Below are 16,618 nucleotides of genomic sequence, written 5' to 3' on the forward strand. Positions count from 1 at the left end.
GAGCAATTGCTTCTCATTCAGCTTGTCCAAAGGCTTGTCCACTGAGAACCAGGCACTAAACTAAATGAAAAGTATTATTTAAGTTAATACAGCAGCCTTGTTCCAAATACCTACTGCTGTGAAACATGGACAAAGTAGGGACTCCAGGTCCAATTCTGTGTGAAGAAACCCAGATGAAATAGATTCCAGCATGATTGTGTTTACAGAGAGTTGTTATGGAAATCCAGCTTTCCTACGTGTGATGCCAGGGAAGGCAAATGCTCCCCTCCATGCACCCCAATCGAGAAAAGTCTTTGGGCTGTGACTTGCTGGGGATGCCCTGCAGAGAGCTTCCCAGCAGTCTTGCCTGCCCAGATAGTCCTCTGCAGGCAGATGCTGCTTTGAGCAGGATGCATGGCTTTGCACATGTACTGTGAGATAAAGCACTGTGCCCAGCAGTTTTGCTGGTGGACTGCAAGCCTAAGAACAGGACACAAATTTGAATGGGAGATGTGGTAGCATGAAGATGAAATTGTGTTTTCCAGCCTCCAGCCCAGTGCTTCTAAACTCTCCTGCTTCACTTTCTAACCACATTCCCCTAATAAACATGAAGTGAAAAAAAAAGACATACGATATAAATTCACATGCACACAAAGCAAAGGATCATGCAGTTTTTACAGTCAAATTTGAAGATGAATTAGTCTTTGAGATACTGTCTGTTTAAGGATTATGTTGTTAATAACCTAAATTTGACACACATTTTTTTCCCCCTCAGTCACTACCTGCAAAGCCTCTCTGAAAATTATCTCTTATGAAGCTGTATCATTAATGGCTTCCTGTGAGGTTTCTTTTGGAAGCAGCAGAAAGGTAAATAAAAATGTATTAATATAGCATTTTGGGTTTGTAGGCAAAATATGCAAATATCTTACTGACAAAGCCTTAGTAGCATTAAAGGCTTTCAGATCCTATCCTTAGAGGCTCTGCTTGTGGAATCAGAAGCCTTTAGGCAACCTTTAACTTAGTTTATGTGTAATACACGCGTGCGCGTGCACACACACTCTGTCTCTCTCTCTCTCTCTCTCTCTCTCTCTCTCTCTCTTCCTAATGTCCTCTTGGAACAATTCCCTCTGGTGCAGTTTTCAGCTTCACAGTTCATGAATTTTATTTTCAATCGATAAATAAACCTATTATCAAGTTTTGTATTCTCATCATATATTGCCATTTCTCATAAACCATTTCATTGTACGGGTCAGCTTCATTGAGCACATGCCACTCACCTTTATTTTTCAGCAAAGGGCTGTGCAGTATATAGATGGGATGTGCATGCAAATATAATCAGATTTCACTTCTAACTAATATTTATGAATAAGCTTGTTTATTATTATTATTATTATTATTAACCTGTTTTGAGACAATAATCAGCATTTTGATATTTTTGGAGTTCTTGTCTGTAACAGATTCTTATAGTATGGAGCAGAAATTGCCTTGCAGGCCCCCAAAGCAACTCATATCATCAAATAAAATGTTATTTCTGATGTATAACATTATACAATTTACCAGGCATTTTAGACAAGCAAAGAAAAGCTTCTTGCATACTCCTTTCAAGGTTGCCAAGTTCCCACTGTGGCAAATTATAAATGGAATCGGTCTGAGAGCTGGTGACCTACCGTGATGAAACCCTCCTAATTGCCCATGCAGATTTCTTTAGGAAGTATCAGTTTGGGCACTTCTTGAAGAGGCAGGCTGTCTTTATGGTGATCAAGTCCTTGGATATTTACTGATTTGTGCCTTGAATTTTATCTGTCAGTTCAGACAGAGTATTAAATGCTGCTATCATATACAGTTATAAAATGATAGTATTACAAGGTCAACAGACAAATAATATTTCAAAATGAAGCTTCCAAATTGCCCACTTTTCTGACCTCTGACAGTGTATAATCTTGTGTACAAGTGAAAAAAAAATGAGTCTATCAATGACCAGAAAGGGTAGAATCAAGCACAGGGAAAAAGAAGTTGAAAGTAAATGTTCCTAGTTGAGCAAAATCTCATGAACACAAGGAAATCCAGAAGTACTCTGGGCTAATCTTGATAACATTTCAAATACTTAATCTCCACTACTGCTACGGGATAATCAGAGTGATACTACTGCACCTCCTCCTACAGTACACCATCAATACTAATGATGCTAACACAACTTCTACGGCTAAACAGTAGCAGTATCATTACTAAGTAGCATCACTACACACTTTTACCTAATTAGAAGTGACTGTTTTCTTACATTTACATATCACTCTCTCCACCATTTTTCTTCTTTTGAACCTGGCCAAAACAACAGGGGAGACGATTTTAGGATGAAGCATGAATCTCTCAGAGAAGGAATATGGTATTTCCCACTTTTCCGTGGGACGTATGGACTCCAGGGATTTACTTTTCCATTTGCAGTAGTGGATTAATAACCATCCTCTATGAGGAAGGAAGGCTTGTGTGCATATTCTAACTAAGGGTCTAGGATGTTATAGTTACTTCATTTAGTTTGAAAAAAAATCTCTTGCCTGTATTTTAAAATGAATTTAAGTAAAGGTACTAAACATATAGCTTGGTGACTAAGTCTATACCTCATTGTACCACTGCGAAGACAGAATGGTGTATGTGTGAGACAATGCACACCTCAGCACCACACTGTTAAAGCAGTGGAAGAATTTTTGAGCTCTGCACTCTTTTTCTTGAGTCTATTATTGTGACGTTAGTGAAGTTAGAGTTTGTGGGGATTGGGCAAATTGTTTTCATGGGATGCTTTCCGGTTATATGAATTTAAGTATCCTAAGCATCTCAATTTCAATTTAGGTGGCCGCAAATGTCTTTAGTAATTCTGTGTTGTGCCCACGCACACCAGAATCAGTGTATCCCTCACACAACCAGCCAGAAACGATTTCTAGGAGGGACAGCGTGCAGAGCATGACAGTTGACAGTGAGGCAGGTCTGTGCTGGAGTCGTGTGTACCATGCTGCCTATCTTAGATGTCAGTCCCCCTGCTCTTCTCCCACTGACACCTTCTCTGCAGTGCACTGCAGATTCTTGCAAGTACAACTTACATGCTGCAGGAGAACATGGAGTTAATATAATAATGAAAAGATACTTTCTATTCTTTACAAAACTTCACTGTTGTTTACAAAAATATGATGGCAAGCATAGGCAGAAACTTACGGACATGATAGATAATTTTGTTTCTGCTTTTGTTCCACATATTTTGTTCACTTCTTATGATTCGTAATTTGTCTAGTCCTTAACTCCACAAATAAATCAAATATATCGCACACTTATGGAGCAGATTCCTTACTAGTGTCAGCAAGGTCACTGCTTCATGGGGTCTTATGGCCAGAAGAGCTGTTAACATCATCTAATCTGTCACCCATGATCAGATTTGTTCAGAAAAATAACTGTACAATTTCTACTTGAAGGGTATGGCATATCACTTGCTGGCTGATGGAACTTTCTAGGGTGTATGCCTAGACAATAGCTGATCTCTTAAAGACGTTTGGTGTCTTGGATTTTATGTGTAACTTTGTATTGTGCACTTGATATTAAACCATATTTCTTTGTGGGATTCTATATAGAAGTAATGTATCTTTATGCCATTGAATAAATTACATATGGTAAGTCTATCATCTTGAATACTGCCTTTTTTTTTTTCCTTAAGAAATACATTATAGTTTAACCTCCTCTCAAAACTTCCCATCATCATAAAGTGTCTGAGCAATCTTTTCTTCTGAACAGGGAAGACATGCTCCAACTATTTCTTTATACCCTTATAACCCTTATCTTTTAGTTATGCCTCTCTACATTGACCTACTGTTTTTGCACATTATTTTTCTGAGCATGTTTGTACTGGCTGTTACAGGGTCAAGGCCCTGGAAGCAAGCCAAACTGGTTTCGGGGCCTCTTTCCTTTGTTTCAGTGGATGTTTGCCAGAAACTCTATGTCCTGCAGCAGCACTGAGTGGGCTGAACTCTCCCAGAAGAGCATCTCTCCACCATACATTGACTACTGCATTTCTGATTTGAAGGTACAAGGGAACAAAACACATGTATATAATAGCAATAATCCTCCACAGGGTGTAGATTACATGGCGCCTCGTGTGCAGGGTGTGTTATGAGGCAGGAGGCTGAAGGTTAGTTTTCTAAGGGTTTGTCTTTGACCCATCTGGATCTCATTACGCTTGATGTATATATTGTCAAACAAGCTCAAGACAGATTGTTGGGATCAAATTTTTTCCCCACCCAAACCAAAGAGATGGCAATTATGCTTACAGCATTGAGGGAGATGTTTCTAGTCACAGAGGCAGAAAGGCTAATAAATTATACCTAGCTTACACCTAAAATGCTTCCAGGATTCACTGCTGAGAGCCTTTCTTCACGCTGCTTCTGTAGGCTGTTGTCTTCGTACCCCAGTCAGCAAGCAAGGGGACACAGAGTGTGATTTACTCAACACCTTGCAGACCCTGAGCCCACCACTTGTATTGTAAATCTCCACGGAAAATGTTGCTTCCCTGGCATCAGTCAGTAGGGCCATGTAGGAGGAGTGAGCACACTCTTTAGGAGAAGCAAGATCCCAATTGTCTTAATGGCAGTCTGATTATTCCCTAAGGAACCAGGACTAAACACCTATTCATCCCTTTCTTTCTCCCTCTGTACCTTCCCTTACGCAATTCTTTCATTCTTCTGTAAAGAATAGTGAGAAAACTTGCATTTGATGCAGCACCAGGGTTCTCCAGCACCTTGGCTGAGGCTTGCAGGTCTTGGTGTCCTTTTCTTTTGTACAAGAAACAAATACCCATGCAGCCTTTTGACATATGCCTTAGATAAGGCAAATACAGCACTTTTTGGAAACCTGGGGACAATATTCTGTTCCCCTGTGAAAGTTGTGATGTGCAGCCACTCTTGTTTGCCAAAGGCCTTAAGTTAGAAGTGTCTTGAAAGGACCCATACCTCTCTCATTTTTTTAATTGTATTATTGTATTAGACTTGTTGCTGTTATTCAGTGGAATGGAAAGTGTTCAATACAAAGTTGAAAAGACACCGATACTGATTGTTTCATGAAGGAATTAATCTACTTCAGATCATTGTTTTTACTCATGTAGAAGAGCCCGTTTATGGTTATCTGCCAAGATCAGGAAGGGAGACCATGTATTCAAGGGAAAATGATTTTTTTCCATGTCTTTGTGATTTTGATTCCATCATAGATGAATAAAAGCAGAACCCAGTTCTTTCCACATTCTCAGTGATCACATTCACTTCTGCAATAGAAACATGCTAGATAAATGCAGGTAAAAGCTTTTTTTTTTTTTTTTTTTTTTTTCCTTCTAGGTGAGTTCTGGTTGCCACTCCATGCAGGGAGCTGATCAATAGTAAGTTATTGGCAACCCCTTGGACCTGGTACCTTGGTGTATCAGTGATTCCCATGTCTCATCTCCACAAAAAGCAACCTTAGGTTGCATTTATATAGCAGGCCCCCTTTGAGTCTGTGTCCTGATTTAATACCAATCTAATATAGATTGGTTAGAGATAGCGCGGATTTACAAAAGGGAGGTCATGCTTAACAATCTTGATTCATTTCTCTGAGGAAGTGACAATGAGAGTGGACAGGGGTGAAGAAGGAGACATAATTTACTTGGACTTGAAAAGGCTCTCAATACAGTGCCACATAACAGATTAATTTATAGGTTAGCAAGTATGGGACTGATGGTACAATACTCGATTGGATATAAAATTGGCTTGGTAACAAGGGCCAGGAAGTGGCAGTAATGGTAATAGATCACACTGGGGAAGTGCTATGCACTGGGGGGAGGATGTTTTGAAGGCACTGCAAAGCTAAAAAGGATGGGTAAAGCCAAAATCAAAGGTGGTAGGAAAAAGAGAAAAATGATGCCATACAGGTAACATGAAAGCATGGAACTACATCTTTATGGAAAACAAATGATCGCATCAATGTGCAATTGGAAATTGCAGGTAATACTAAGTGAAGAAAACTATTTAGGAACTGACGGGGGCCAAGCCAGGCCTATCAGCTGCAGGTCTTGCAGTGGATGCAAAAGTATAGAGAGAGCAAGGATCTTTCCCTGTAAATAGGAAAGAGGAAAAAACCAGTTTGCTCACAGTGCCAGCATGCAATAAGTGGGAAACATATTCTCAGAAACTGGTCTTACCCTGCAAAGTCTAAGATCCCTTGGCCCTTGGTGTGGGAATGTATCACAGCATTTAATGTGTGTTTTTCATCTCCAAGTAAGTCTTTGGAGAATCCTACTTCTTTCCATTTACTATCATCTAAGGAGGCTCGACTTCCTGAACTGAAATTAGCCTTTATCACTACCTTGCCAGATGCTACCTTACATGCTGCAATAAAGCAGAGAACTGGCTAGAAGAAAGAAATGAAATTTTATCTGAAGTACAGAAGAGACAGAAAAGGGTGCTAAGACACCTCAGAGATTCACGGTATTGAACAGAAATTGGAAATCAGTTTCAGCGAATACTCACTTCCTTACAAGCTGCTGAACTTTCCCGCAGCTTGGACGATACTCCAAGAGGGTCAGGGAAGGCTGTGCTGGTGATATGGGTGTTGCCATCAGAGTTTGCACTGCTGGTAGTTCAAGAAAATACAAGCTTCAATGTCCAGCAGAGTTTCCACTTCAGACTCCTTTGGTTTCTTGTTAAAGACCCAGGCAACCAGTCGCCACTTCCACAGAGCAGGCATGAGAAAGCAGCATCTTTCAGACCTACCTATGCTTCTGCTTCACTTCCCACCCATTTTAAAGACAGGAACCTCTGGAAGGATCAGATCATGCCATTCAGGAAGACTTGGAAATACTTTTTAATTAAACAAAAGAGAACTGCCCTGTTAGCGTGCGAGTGGTGTGATACAGGATTAAAGAGGAAATCTGATGCATTGTACCAATTAACCAGGCTCATTTGTCTGTGGTTCATTCTATAGGCTGTGCTTTGTTATTTGCTTATGAGTATTGGCTCAAAACTTTGGTCCTATTCCTGAAGCCATTAAAGTCATTAGTCAAATTCTCATTGATTTGAACAGGACCAAGACTTGACCCTTTGTGACTATTCAGAGGACACCGATAAACTTTTAAATCAATCAAGGGTGTAGACTCATTCTGCTGGGGTCAGATGGTTAATACATCCTGTTCCTGTCATTTCCGCTATAAATCTGTGAATGCTTTTAAAACAAGAGGAAAACCCGATTCCCTTCCTTTTGCAAGAAAATATTATGTTCCCTTTTATTACAACCAAGAAAGGGGTCCTTTTCCTCAGGAAAACTTGTAATGGGAAAGGTAATATCAATACTTTCCGTGTCTCTAGAGCCAGTGAAAGGTAATTAGAGAGAAAGTACCGAGCAATAAAGTCTCCTATCTGCAGAGCAACGTAAACCTTCTCCCATAAGCATTTGTTGAGTGCTGATGATCTTTTTGCCTTGGCATTCAGTAACTGCTCATTGTAACATTGATGTCTATTAAAAGATCCCTTATTTTTTGTATTGCAACTAGACTGCAAAATCCCTACATGATACAAAAGATTTCAACTTCCTACCAATGTAATCAAACTCATAATTATTGACTTCATTTGCATGGCTTTTTTGCTGGGTTGCTAACTTCTGGTTTTACTTCTAGAGTGGGATACTTGCAGAAATTTGGTAATTTGTATGAAATAATTCTGAACTACTCAGAGGTTTTGTTTTGCTGAAAGACCCACCTCACTGTGATTACAGAAGTTAAAGCTTTATTATTGTTATTAGTATTAATTATTATTATCATTTACCCACTCTCTCCCTGCTGAATTTAGTGTTCTGAACAAAACTGTGATGGAGAATACCCATCCTAATCTTGGTCAATTAAAAGCAGAACTCTGCAGCCTATATTTATCTCAACTCCTGTTGCTTTCAGGAAGATGCCATTGAATCTGGTGAAGCAAAGTGTTGTATGTGAATAGGTATGTTTCACGAAAATTGGGCCTTGAGTGCTATTTGGTAATTTCAAAGCTGTTAGTGGAATCACTGGGGTGTTACTTCAGCCACTAATATATAGCTATTCATATGCTATGTAAACACTATTCAGGCTAAGAGGGAGGATAAGAGCTTCTACTGTTCACCCCTTCTGATAAAAAAGATGAAGGAAAATATGTGGAAGAGAAGAAGAAAGGACCTTTCTTACGCATATGTGTATAGGTATTACTCTGCCCAGTCTGAAAATCCAACTGGCTTTCAGAGGCAGCATATCATGTGTCTATGTGCATGCATGTGCATGTTTTATAAATGGTTTGATCTTACCTGAGTATCTGTGGCTCTGGTGACATCCTATTTGTTCACACTTCCGTGGGCTCCTCAGTGAACTCACTGAATTGATGACAGTTCATTAAATTAGTTGACAATGCACATCCAGCCTTTCCACCCTCCTCCCCCAGCCCTAAAATGGAAATAAAGAAATTACAATGGCAAGAAGGAAAAATACTATGCAAATAGCTCTGAAAGCACTGACACATTTAAACTAATGCAGTTCCAAGCATCATAACAATAAACGTGCTGTCAGGGCCATCACAGTTACTCTAGTGACATGACCACCTTGCAACAGCACCAGTGCAGGCTGTCAGAGCTGATTATCTAAGTAGTCCTGATTTTTTTTTCCAATAACTGTAACTTTTCAGAGTCATGATGCTTCAAAAAAGCCCTTTTTTGCTTGCAATTCTTCAAGAGGCTCTTAGGTACCTGCACACATCACCTTGCAAAGCAAGTAGCTCAGAAACAAACTTTCTAGAGATGGCTATTAGTGGGATCAGTTGCTTTAGGAAATGTTCTTTGATGGAATGACTTGATGAAGTTTGTCCAACTTACTGCATGTTTTGCTTCCGAATATTATAATAAAAACAACTTAACCAACCCCAAAGAATCCTTTTCAAAGGGTTCAAGTAGTACATGTTGTTTCTTAAAGTTGCTGCAAACAGTAATTTACCAAATTAATTCCCCAGAGGTATATCAAAGCAACTGCATCGCTATAAAAATAAAACCACATGAAAAAATAAATATTTTTCGTTCAACTCAGAATCTCAGAGCAGTGTATTCCTGTTGACCATCAACTCTATGCTCTGATGCAATGTATAGACAGCACTGGTGAGCTTTAAAAAGGCTTTGTAACAGCTCAGAAAAGCCCCTCAAGCCCCCTTTTGGGATTAGTGGCTTTAGTTAATATTGGTTAACACTTATTTGGAACAGGCATGTTATTCTTCCATTAAGCTTTATCCCGGTCATTCTTCCAATCTCCATTTAAATTCTGTTTTCCTCTCTGCTGGCATCTGTACCCGTAGCTACCTCATAAACAAGATGCGTTGCCAGCTGGAACGCGAGAGCAGCGCTGAAAGCAGCACTGCTAACCTCTGCTCCCTTCCACCCCCTGCGAGTTGGAGACGTATCAAACTCACTGCTTGGAGCCTGGGAAGTGGGAATCCTGAACTGCTCAGGAACGCAAAGACCCAGACTTCAGGCTATTAATCCCTTGGGCTGACTCGCTGAACTATAGCTGTGCATACATCTATTATTATTACTCCAGCAAGGACATGCTCCTACTTCAGCTGAGGATATATCTTGTGCTGTGAAAAGGTGTGCTGAAAATGGTGCAACTGATTGTAGAGTTTTTCTCAGTACTGACTGCTAAGGCAACCAAAATCCTGTTCAGAATGGCTAGCCCAATGGTTTACTTTCAAAGCGGAGACACGGAGGAGAAAAGCTTTGGGCACCCAAAGATGCGTACAAGTTTTGGCTATGTGCAGCACCGCCTTGATTTTACATACCCCAGATTTGTGTTCTTAGGAGGAGGTAGTGCATACTCAGCAATAACAAAATAAAATAGGGAATATGGGAAGTTTTTCTTTGTCGCAAGTGGAGCAGGCACCACGAAGAAAACTGATGAATGACAGAGTACTGCAGAGACTGTGCGGGCGGTGGATGAGAATGCTCGACGTGGTAATGGGGCATCCCGCTGCCCTCCCTGGCCACAGCACAGCCCCTGCATGGGGCCACCAACAGCACATAGCCAGGGCCCCTCCATGCAGCACCTCCTGCCCCAGCATCTTCCCCCTGCATTTCTGTCCTTCAGAGCTTACGCAGGAGTAATCGCTGATGACTGGTCACTTCTGAGGTTCAACCAACATGTGGATAGTTGTGATCAAAACTGTACTTAATTTTTTTTTTTTTCCCGGTGTGAGGTGAAGGCTTTTTGCCTTGTCTTTCCTACATTGGTAATGTTTCAGTTTGTAAGGCAGGAAGCCTAGCCACATGTCACCAACAACTTACACGTTGCCAGTCTGGGGAAAGAAAGAACATATTTAAAAGAATCAGCAGCCTAGATAGGTAGGGTTTAATGTGACTGAATAGTTTCACTGTAACATTGTAGAGTACAAAAATGAAAATATAAAGTGCATTTTAAATGATTAATGTACAAAAGCTGACCTCTTCCAGTGTGCATTAATCAAGAAAAAATGCACACTGTCTATAGTGGTTAATGTTGCAGGTCCATTATTTAGCTTTGATAATGTGCATAAAAATGCTCAATATGACAATGAGTTGGGGTAGCTGAGAATTTAGGATGGTGGCAAGTTTGTTGTAGTATTTGGATTAGCATTCTTAGCCTACATCTTGACAGCTTCTTTTCTTCAGTTCGCAACAGTTAATAAAATCTAGCTGTATCCTCTTTGATTTTTGGTTATTTTTTTCTTTTTTAAATTTTATTTAAACAAAACAATTAAAAAGTACCTGCTCAAACAAATACTACCAGCATTCATTAGTCAGGATGGTTATATGTGAAAGAAATGATGCCAGATAGTAACAAATCCAAGAGAAGTTTATTATGAAAATGGCACCTGCGGGATGAAAAAAAATTAAGTTACATAAAGACAACCATGTATGACATGTATGAGAATCTACAAAAGTATAAAAAGAACCCTGTTGTAAATGAAGTATGTACATTTCTGATTTGCAGCATTATCAATGATCAATGAAAAAAATGTTTCAAATAAGCCAGGCACTCGAGAAGTTAGATTCGGTTAGCTTAACACAAAATAAATGTACCATAGCTGTCACTTTTTAACATTTTAATTTTTTTTTTTTATATTGTAGAGTTGGTAACACTGCTAAGATTTATACGAACAGAATCCCTTTCCCCATTATTCAGCTACTTGGCACCAGTCTCCTCATAAAAGATTTCATATATTTGTACAAGAAATAGTTAAAAACACAGACACAGTCTTCACAGGTAATGAAGTTTTTTTTTCATTTTGTAATTTTAAACACTATGGATTTAGACAGCAGCTGTGATTATCTGTTAGTTTAAATCACCAGAAATCATTTTGACACAACACAGAAACATTTATAAAAAAAACAAAACAAAACAAAACAACAACAGCTGTCTAGCTGTTCTTTGTAGCTGATAGGTGCACTCCTTTGATTGTTCAATAGCTAGAGTAGAGCTTCCAAAATTAAACTTTGAATTTCCCAATCAACTTTCTCACCTCTTTTAGTCCTATAAATCCTGCAAATGTAACCTTTAAAATCTCATTAATTAAATTTGTGGCATCCAATTCCCTTTTGCTATTATTCCACTGGCTTGGATCTACTTCTCAAATTCAAAGCTACTGGAGGAATTGACTCAACACAGTGAGTGATCAAAAATTCAAAGGACAGCTGAGTTAATATATTAGCATTGCACACATAAGCAAATATATATGACAATTCTAAGCTCAGTTTCCTTTTTAAATGACGTTGGTTGACCTTTGAAAGCATTTCCTATCTCACTGGTGATTGCTCTGTGTATTGCTCCCTCAGCCTACCTGGGAGAAAACCAAAGAAATGCACCCTCTGCTTATGGTTAGAGCACAAGGGACTCTGGGAATGTTAACAACTGAGGCTATATGGCATCAATTTGTTTAATATATCTGAGCATTACTCCGTAGTGCATTGTGTGGTACACTGGAAGAGTAAGTCATACCCAGAATTCCTCTGTGGGAAAAAATGGCTCCATTAACCTTGAGCTAGTTAAGAGTCTTTTATCTCTGAGAGTGAAGGAGAGAGAAAGAGAGGAAGAGAAAGAGACGGGAAGTGTGGACAGGGAGAGAGAAGAGGGGAGAGAGAGGTTGGAGAATACACAACAGCAAAGCAACAGCAGAAATTAAAAGGTATACAGACAGTGGAAGCAGCATAAGGTGACATTACAGAGGAAGGCCACCACACAAAAACCACTAACCCCCAAGAATCACTGGTTCACTAGGACTGCAGGAATGGGACTTTACCACTCCGGACTAGAGATAAAGCACAGAGAAGACAAAGGACAAAACAACTACATTAGCTTAGTATATACTGCATATAGTAACACACATTGAAACTGCAATGGGACTGACAGCCAAGGACACTTACACATTGTACACATTACAGTTCTCACATCTGTTATTAGATGCCTTAACAAACAGCTGCCAAAGATGGAGTGGAAGAAGAATTTATATTTGACAGTCATTTGGAGTGTTTGACACTACACTGTGATTTCTGGCAACAAAGACAAAATAGGAGATTTCTTTTCTTTTACTTAATGTGCAGTTTTCAGTTGTAGTTATCTATTTCAAGCTTATTAACCCATTCTTTAGTTTTAAAACATATTGGTTTCGACACTAGAAATAAGGAAAAAACAACAAAAAATACCCAAATCAAAGAACAAAAAGAAATTTACAACCTTCCCTCTATAATATTAAATGAAAAACAAAACAAAACATGTTAAATAGTTCTTCAGTTTTTTTTTTAATCCGAAGTGTTATTTGACGTTGCAAAATTAGCCTCAGTTACACTGAGAAAAAAATAAAGCAAAACAATATGCACCTAAGAAACTGCTCCTTGCGTCAATTAAATTGAGTTTTTTGTTTTTAAGCACTTTTTGAAAAAGGCTTCCTGACCCATTTAAATTTGATATGAGGCTATGCTTGTTAGTTTGGAGGTAAAAAATTTAAAGTCCTGCAGCAAATGTTAATGAGGGCTTTTGTCTTAACTAACCAAGGAGACTGCAGCACCCGACTATAGACCAGTACGGAACACATTCTTTTCAAAAAACCCAGCCCACAAGCTGCATATTGTATGAAGACATTACAGATTAATAAATGATAGCACCATGGTTTTAGAAATTAAGTTAAAGTTCCAGTAATTAACATTTAGTCCAACTTTTCAACATTCTAGTCACAGGCCAGAAATTAACTTTTTAAGAACCCAAATTATTTTATGTGCAAGTAAGAAAATCTTAACCATAAAAAGAGAATTAAACTCTGCATAAAATTCTAAAATACTATCCCCTATTTTAAAGGAATTAGGAACAAAAACCCCTTTTCATTTGACTTAGTCAAACAGGGCACATTGTTTATGCTTGTCTCTTTTAATCTTGATCATATCAAGATCATTTTGAAGTAAAACCAATGGTTGTCACTTTAAAATCTCTTTACCACAACACTGAGTATTCTATGGCAGAGGCATACACATATTAAAGGCATCTTAATAAAGATGCAAAGGAAAAAACACACATCTTAGAAGAAGACAAAATGGCAGGCAACTGGTACTTCGACTCTCTGAAGGCAAAAATAAAAAAATATCTTTACATTAAAGAATAAGTCAAGTTAAAGAGAAGGGGAATGAAATGCGGACCATCATATTGAGAGAATAAGCTGACCTGCTCAAATTCAAAGTGCTAGAATTAAAGGTCTAAATTAAAACACAGTCTATGCCTCAGAGTATAACACTGAACACAGTATGTGGTCATATTTCAATCCTCTTTCCGTTCCAGAGTCTGTGTAGTGTGAATGCCATTGCTGTACACAGGAAATGGAAGAGTGGAAAAAAGTCCTTCGGCAGTCGTGAACACATTCCCTGCAGGCATTTGGGTCAGACTGGCCCCGCTCACAGCACTTCCAAACGGTCCCGACATATTGAGTCGGTGAACGTGGTGGTAGAGCATTTCCATCGGTGTTTTAGGATCCAGCCCAAAGCTGGGGCTGTTAACGTCAACAAAGTTAACAGCATGGGTGTTGGGGAGGAGGTTGCCCTGCATGGCTAAAGTAACTTCAGCTGGAGCATACCGAATAGTGCCAGTGGTGTAGACCCTCTGAGCAGCAGTGCTGGTCGCGGCAAGGGTTCCTGTTACCCTGTGAACCAAAGGAAGCACCACATTGCCTGCTTGTAACCTCTGAAGGGCTTCCAGATCCCCAGTGTACAATAAAGAATTGGAAGTTGTGGGACCTCCTGGATGTTTGTCCCGTGGAGATGCTGAAAGCGGGGGTGACAAAGGGTCAGAGGACACAGGAGCCAAGGCTGAGTTGGATGAGGTGCTGAACTGAGTTTTACGGCTGGCAGTATTTTCAGTCCCTGGTGGGGTGAGAACAGAGTCTGGAATGGAGACATGTAAACTACTGCTGGCTTGAGGGGAAGGGAAGTGCTCGGAGCTGGGGGGCTTGGTCATACTGTAGGGTGATTCATTCCTTGAGATTTCCCTGTTGGGTGGGTAATTCCAAATACTGCTATCATTATCAAAATTGATAGGTTCTGAGATTTCTGTTTTAATTTTGAGCACTGAGGCACTGTTTGGCGACGAGAGCAGCTGGGGCTGGTCCACCAAAGCTGAGTCAAGTCCATTTGGGCTTGAGGTGCTTGACAGCCTTCTCCGGGTCATGCTGCCTCCCTTTTGCTTTTTTCTCCTCTTCTTCCTCTTTTGATGTTTGCTGGAAGACTGGGCATTTACTTCCCCTGCACTGTCTGAGTCCTTGGCACTGTCCGAGGTCAGTGATTCACAGTTCTGCAACCGCAGGTCTGACTCACTCTCAACATAACGCTCCACCTTGATCTGCATAGAGCCTAGAGTGCCAAAACTGTCCTCAGGGGCCTTTTGATTCTCAAAGTCTGAGTTTTCAAAGCTGTCATCACTGTCCCTGCTGTCCTGGTTGCTGGAGCTGTTCCCATCATCGTTACAGTTCATTTCATTATCCGACTGATTTCCTGACTTTTTCCTGTCGGATTCAGGGTCTTCACTGTTCTCTGACTGGTTTCCTTTCTCATCTGACTTTGAGTTCTCATTGTCCTCTGAAGCAAAAGGAAAGTGAAACAAACCGTTAGCAAAAAGAATGTAATAATACAGCCCAAGTCCAGGTTTCGACCTACCAATGAGATCTGATTGCTGTAAACTTTTCTGGCAACAGGTGTTCTCTTCTGTAGAGCCACATTTATGTACTATATTGTGTTGGGAGAGTTTTGATCACCAGGAATCTCTCTGACTCAGGACTGTCAAACACACTAAAAGCCTATGCTACATGGCCTGAAATTTCTTTGAATATGTACTCAGGCACCTTGACAGAGGGGGCCTTTCCATCTGCTGTCTCGGCAGGAACCATTTTGACCACTGTGAGCACAACGGCCCTGGAGCTGCCTCATCCAAAGAGGAGTCAGTGAACAATCCCATTATGACCATTATGCTCTGATGATTGTTCTTTCACATCTGTGTTCTCCTAAAGTGGGAAGGCAACAAGATGTAGCACTATTAACTAATGAGGATTCTTAGTCCTCTCATCTCATTTTCCTTCACCTTTGCCACATCCGAAGCGGCAGAGTGTCTCTGACTTCAGTGGAATTACTGCCGATCTCCTCCAGTGTGAGAGGAGAAGCAGGTCATATGTGTATAAATCTGAATGAATAAACCAGTTAAAACAATTTTGTTATGTTGCTAGACTGTCTTTTCATTTTCCCTTGAAGGGCAAGAAAAAAAAAAAAACAGAAAAAAAGATTCAGGCACTGAATTAAGTTTTTGATTGATCCAAATCATCTAAGGGCCATTGAAAACAGCCCAGCTACAGCACTGAGAAACTGTCACTCTTCTTGCCTGAATTCTTTTAGTTGTTTTAGATTTCTACCTAATTCAAATATGGATGAGATAAACACTCTAGTCCACTGGACTCAGGCAGCCAAAGCAGCTCTGAGAATGAATGCTCTCCATTATCATACTATGTTTGAAAGGGTCATGAAAGGCTTCAGGAGACCCTGTCTTACAGAACAGCCAGAAATCTTTTGTTGGGAAATAAAAGATTTTTTTTTCACTCATCAGGGCCAAGTACTACCCTTTTCAGTATACTTGTTTTAGGGGGAGAGGGGAAGGGCCAGTTTTCCTTTAAAGATTGGTTACCCCTGGAACCATGTCAATACAAAACAGTTTGCCAGAAATGGTGGAGCAGGTAGGCTTGACAGGGAAGCTGCCTGAGGATTCAGAGCAATGGATTTTACATTTATTTCATTGAAGTTACTTAAAGAGACTTTTGCTTGAGTCCTTAGCAACAGAAAGACCTAAGACCTTCCATATTGAAAAACGAAACACACAGAAGCAAATTAACAGCCACAAAACCCTAAATTGGAGCCAGCTTTTTGTTCCATTTAGGGCCGAGTTTCTCTTACAGTTTTTGTTTATTTATTTATTTATTATTTTTTGGAATATACTGATTTTTAAAACTATGGTTTCTGGTTGGTTAAGTGTGGGCTTAGGGTGAATTAGTCTAAAGCTGCAAACAATTTGCTTGGGATTTTA

The 16,618-nt window shown here is 39.8% G+C and overlaps 1 protein-coding gene across 10 annotated transcripts in view; it reads right to left on the reverse strand.

Moving 5' to 3' along the window:
• Positions 1-11,061: 11,061 nt before the first annotated feature.
• Positions 11,062-16,618, reverse strand: part of NPAS3 (neuronal PAS domain protein 3) — a gene marked incomplete at its 5' end in the record, with an annotated part of 615,455 nt that continues 609,898 nt past the window's right edge. For all 10 annotated transcript variants that reach the window (XM_080592649.1, XM_080592648.1, XM_080592646.1 and 7 more), the window contains one exon: positions 11,062-15,129. In XM_080592649.1, coding sequence (XP_080448775.1) covers positions 13,820-15,129 — 1,310 coding nt within the window. In that variant the 3' untranslated portion in view covers positions 11,062-13,819. The remainder of the gene's footprint in view (positions 15,130-16,618) is intronic.

The sequence above is a fragment of the Anser brachyrhynchus genome (genome assembly GCF_964034855.1).
Source record: "Anser brachyrhynchus genome assembly, chromosome: 5".
NCBI lineage: Eukaryota > Metazoa > Chordata > Aves > Anseriformes > Anatidae > Anser > Anser brachyrhynchus.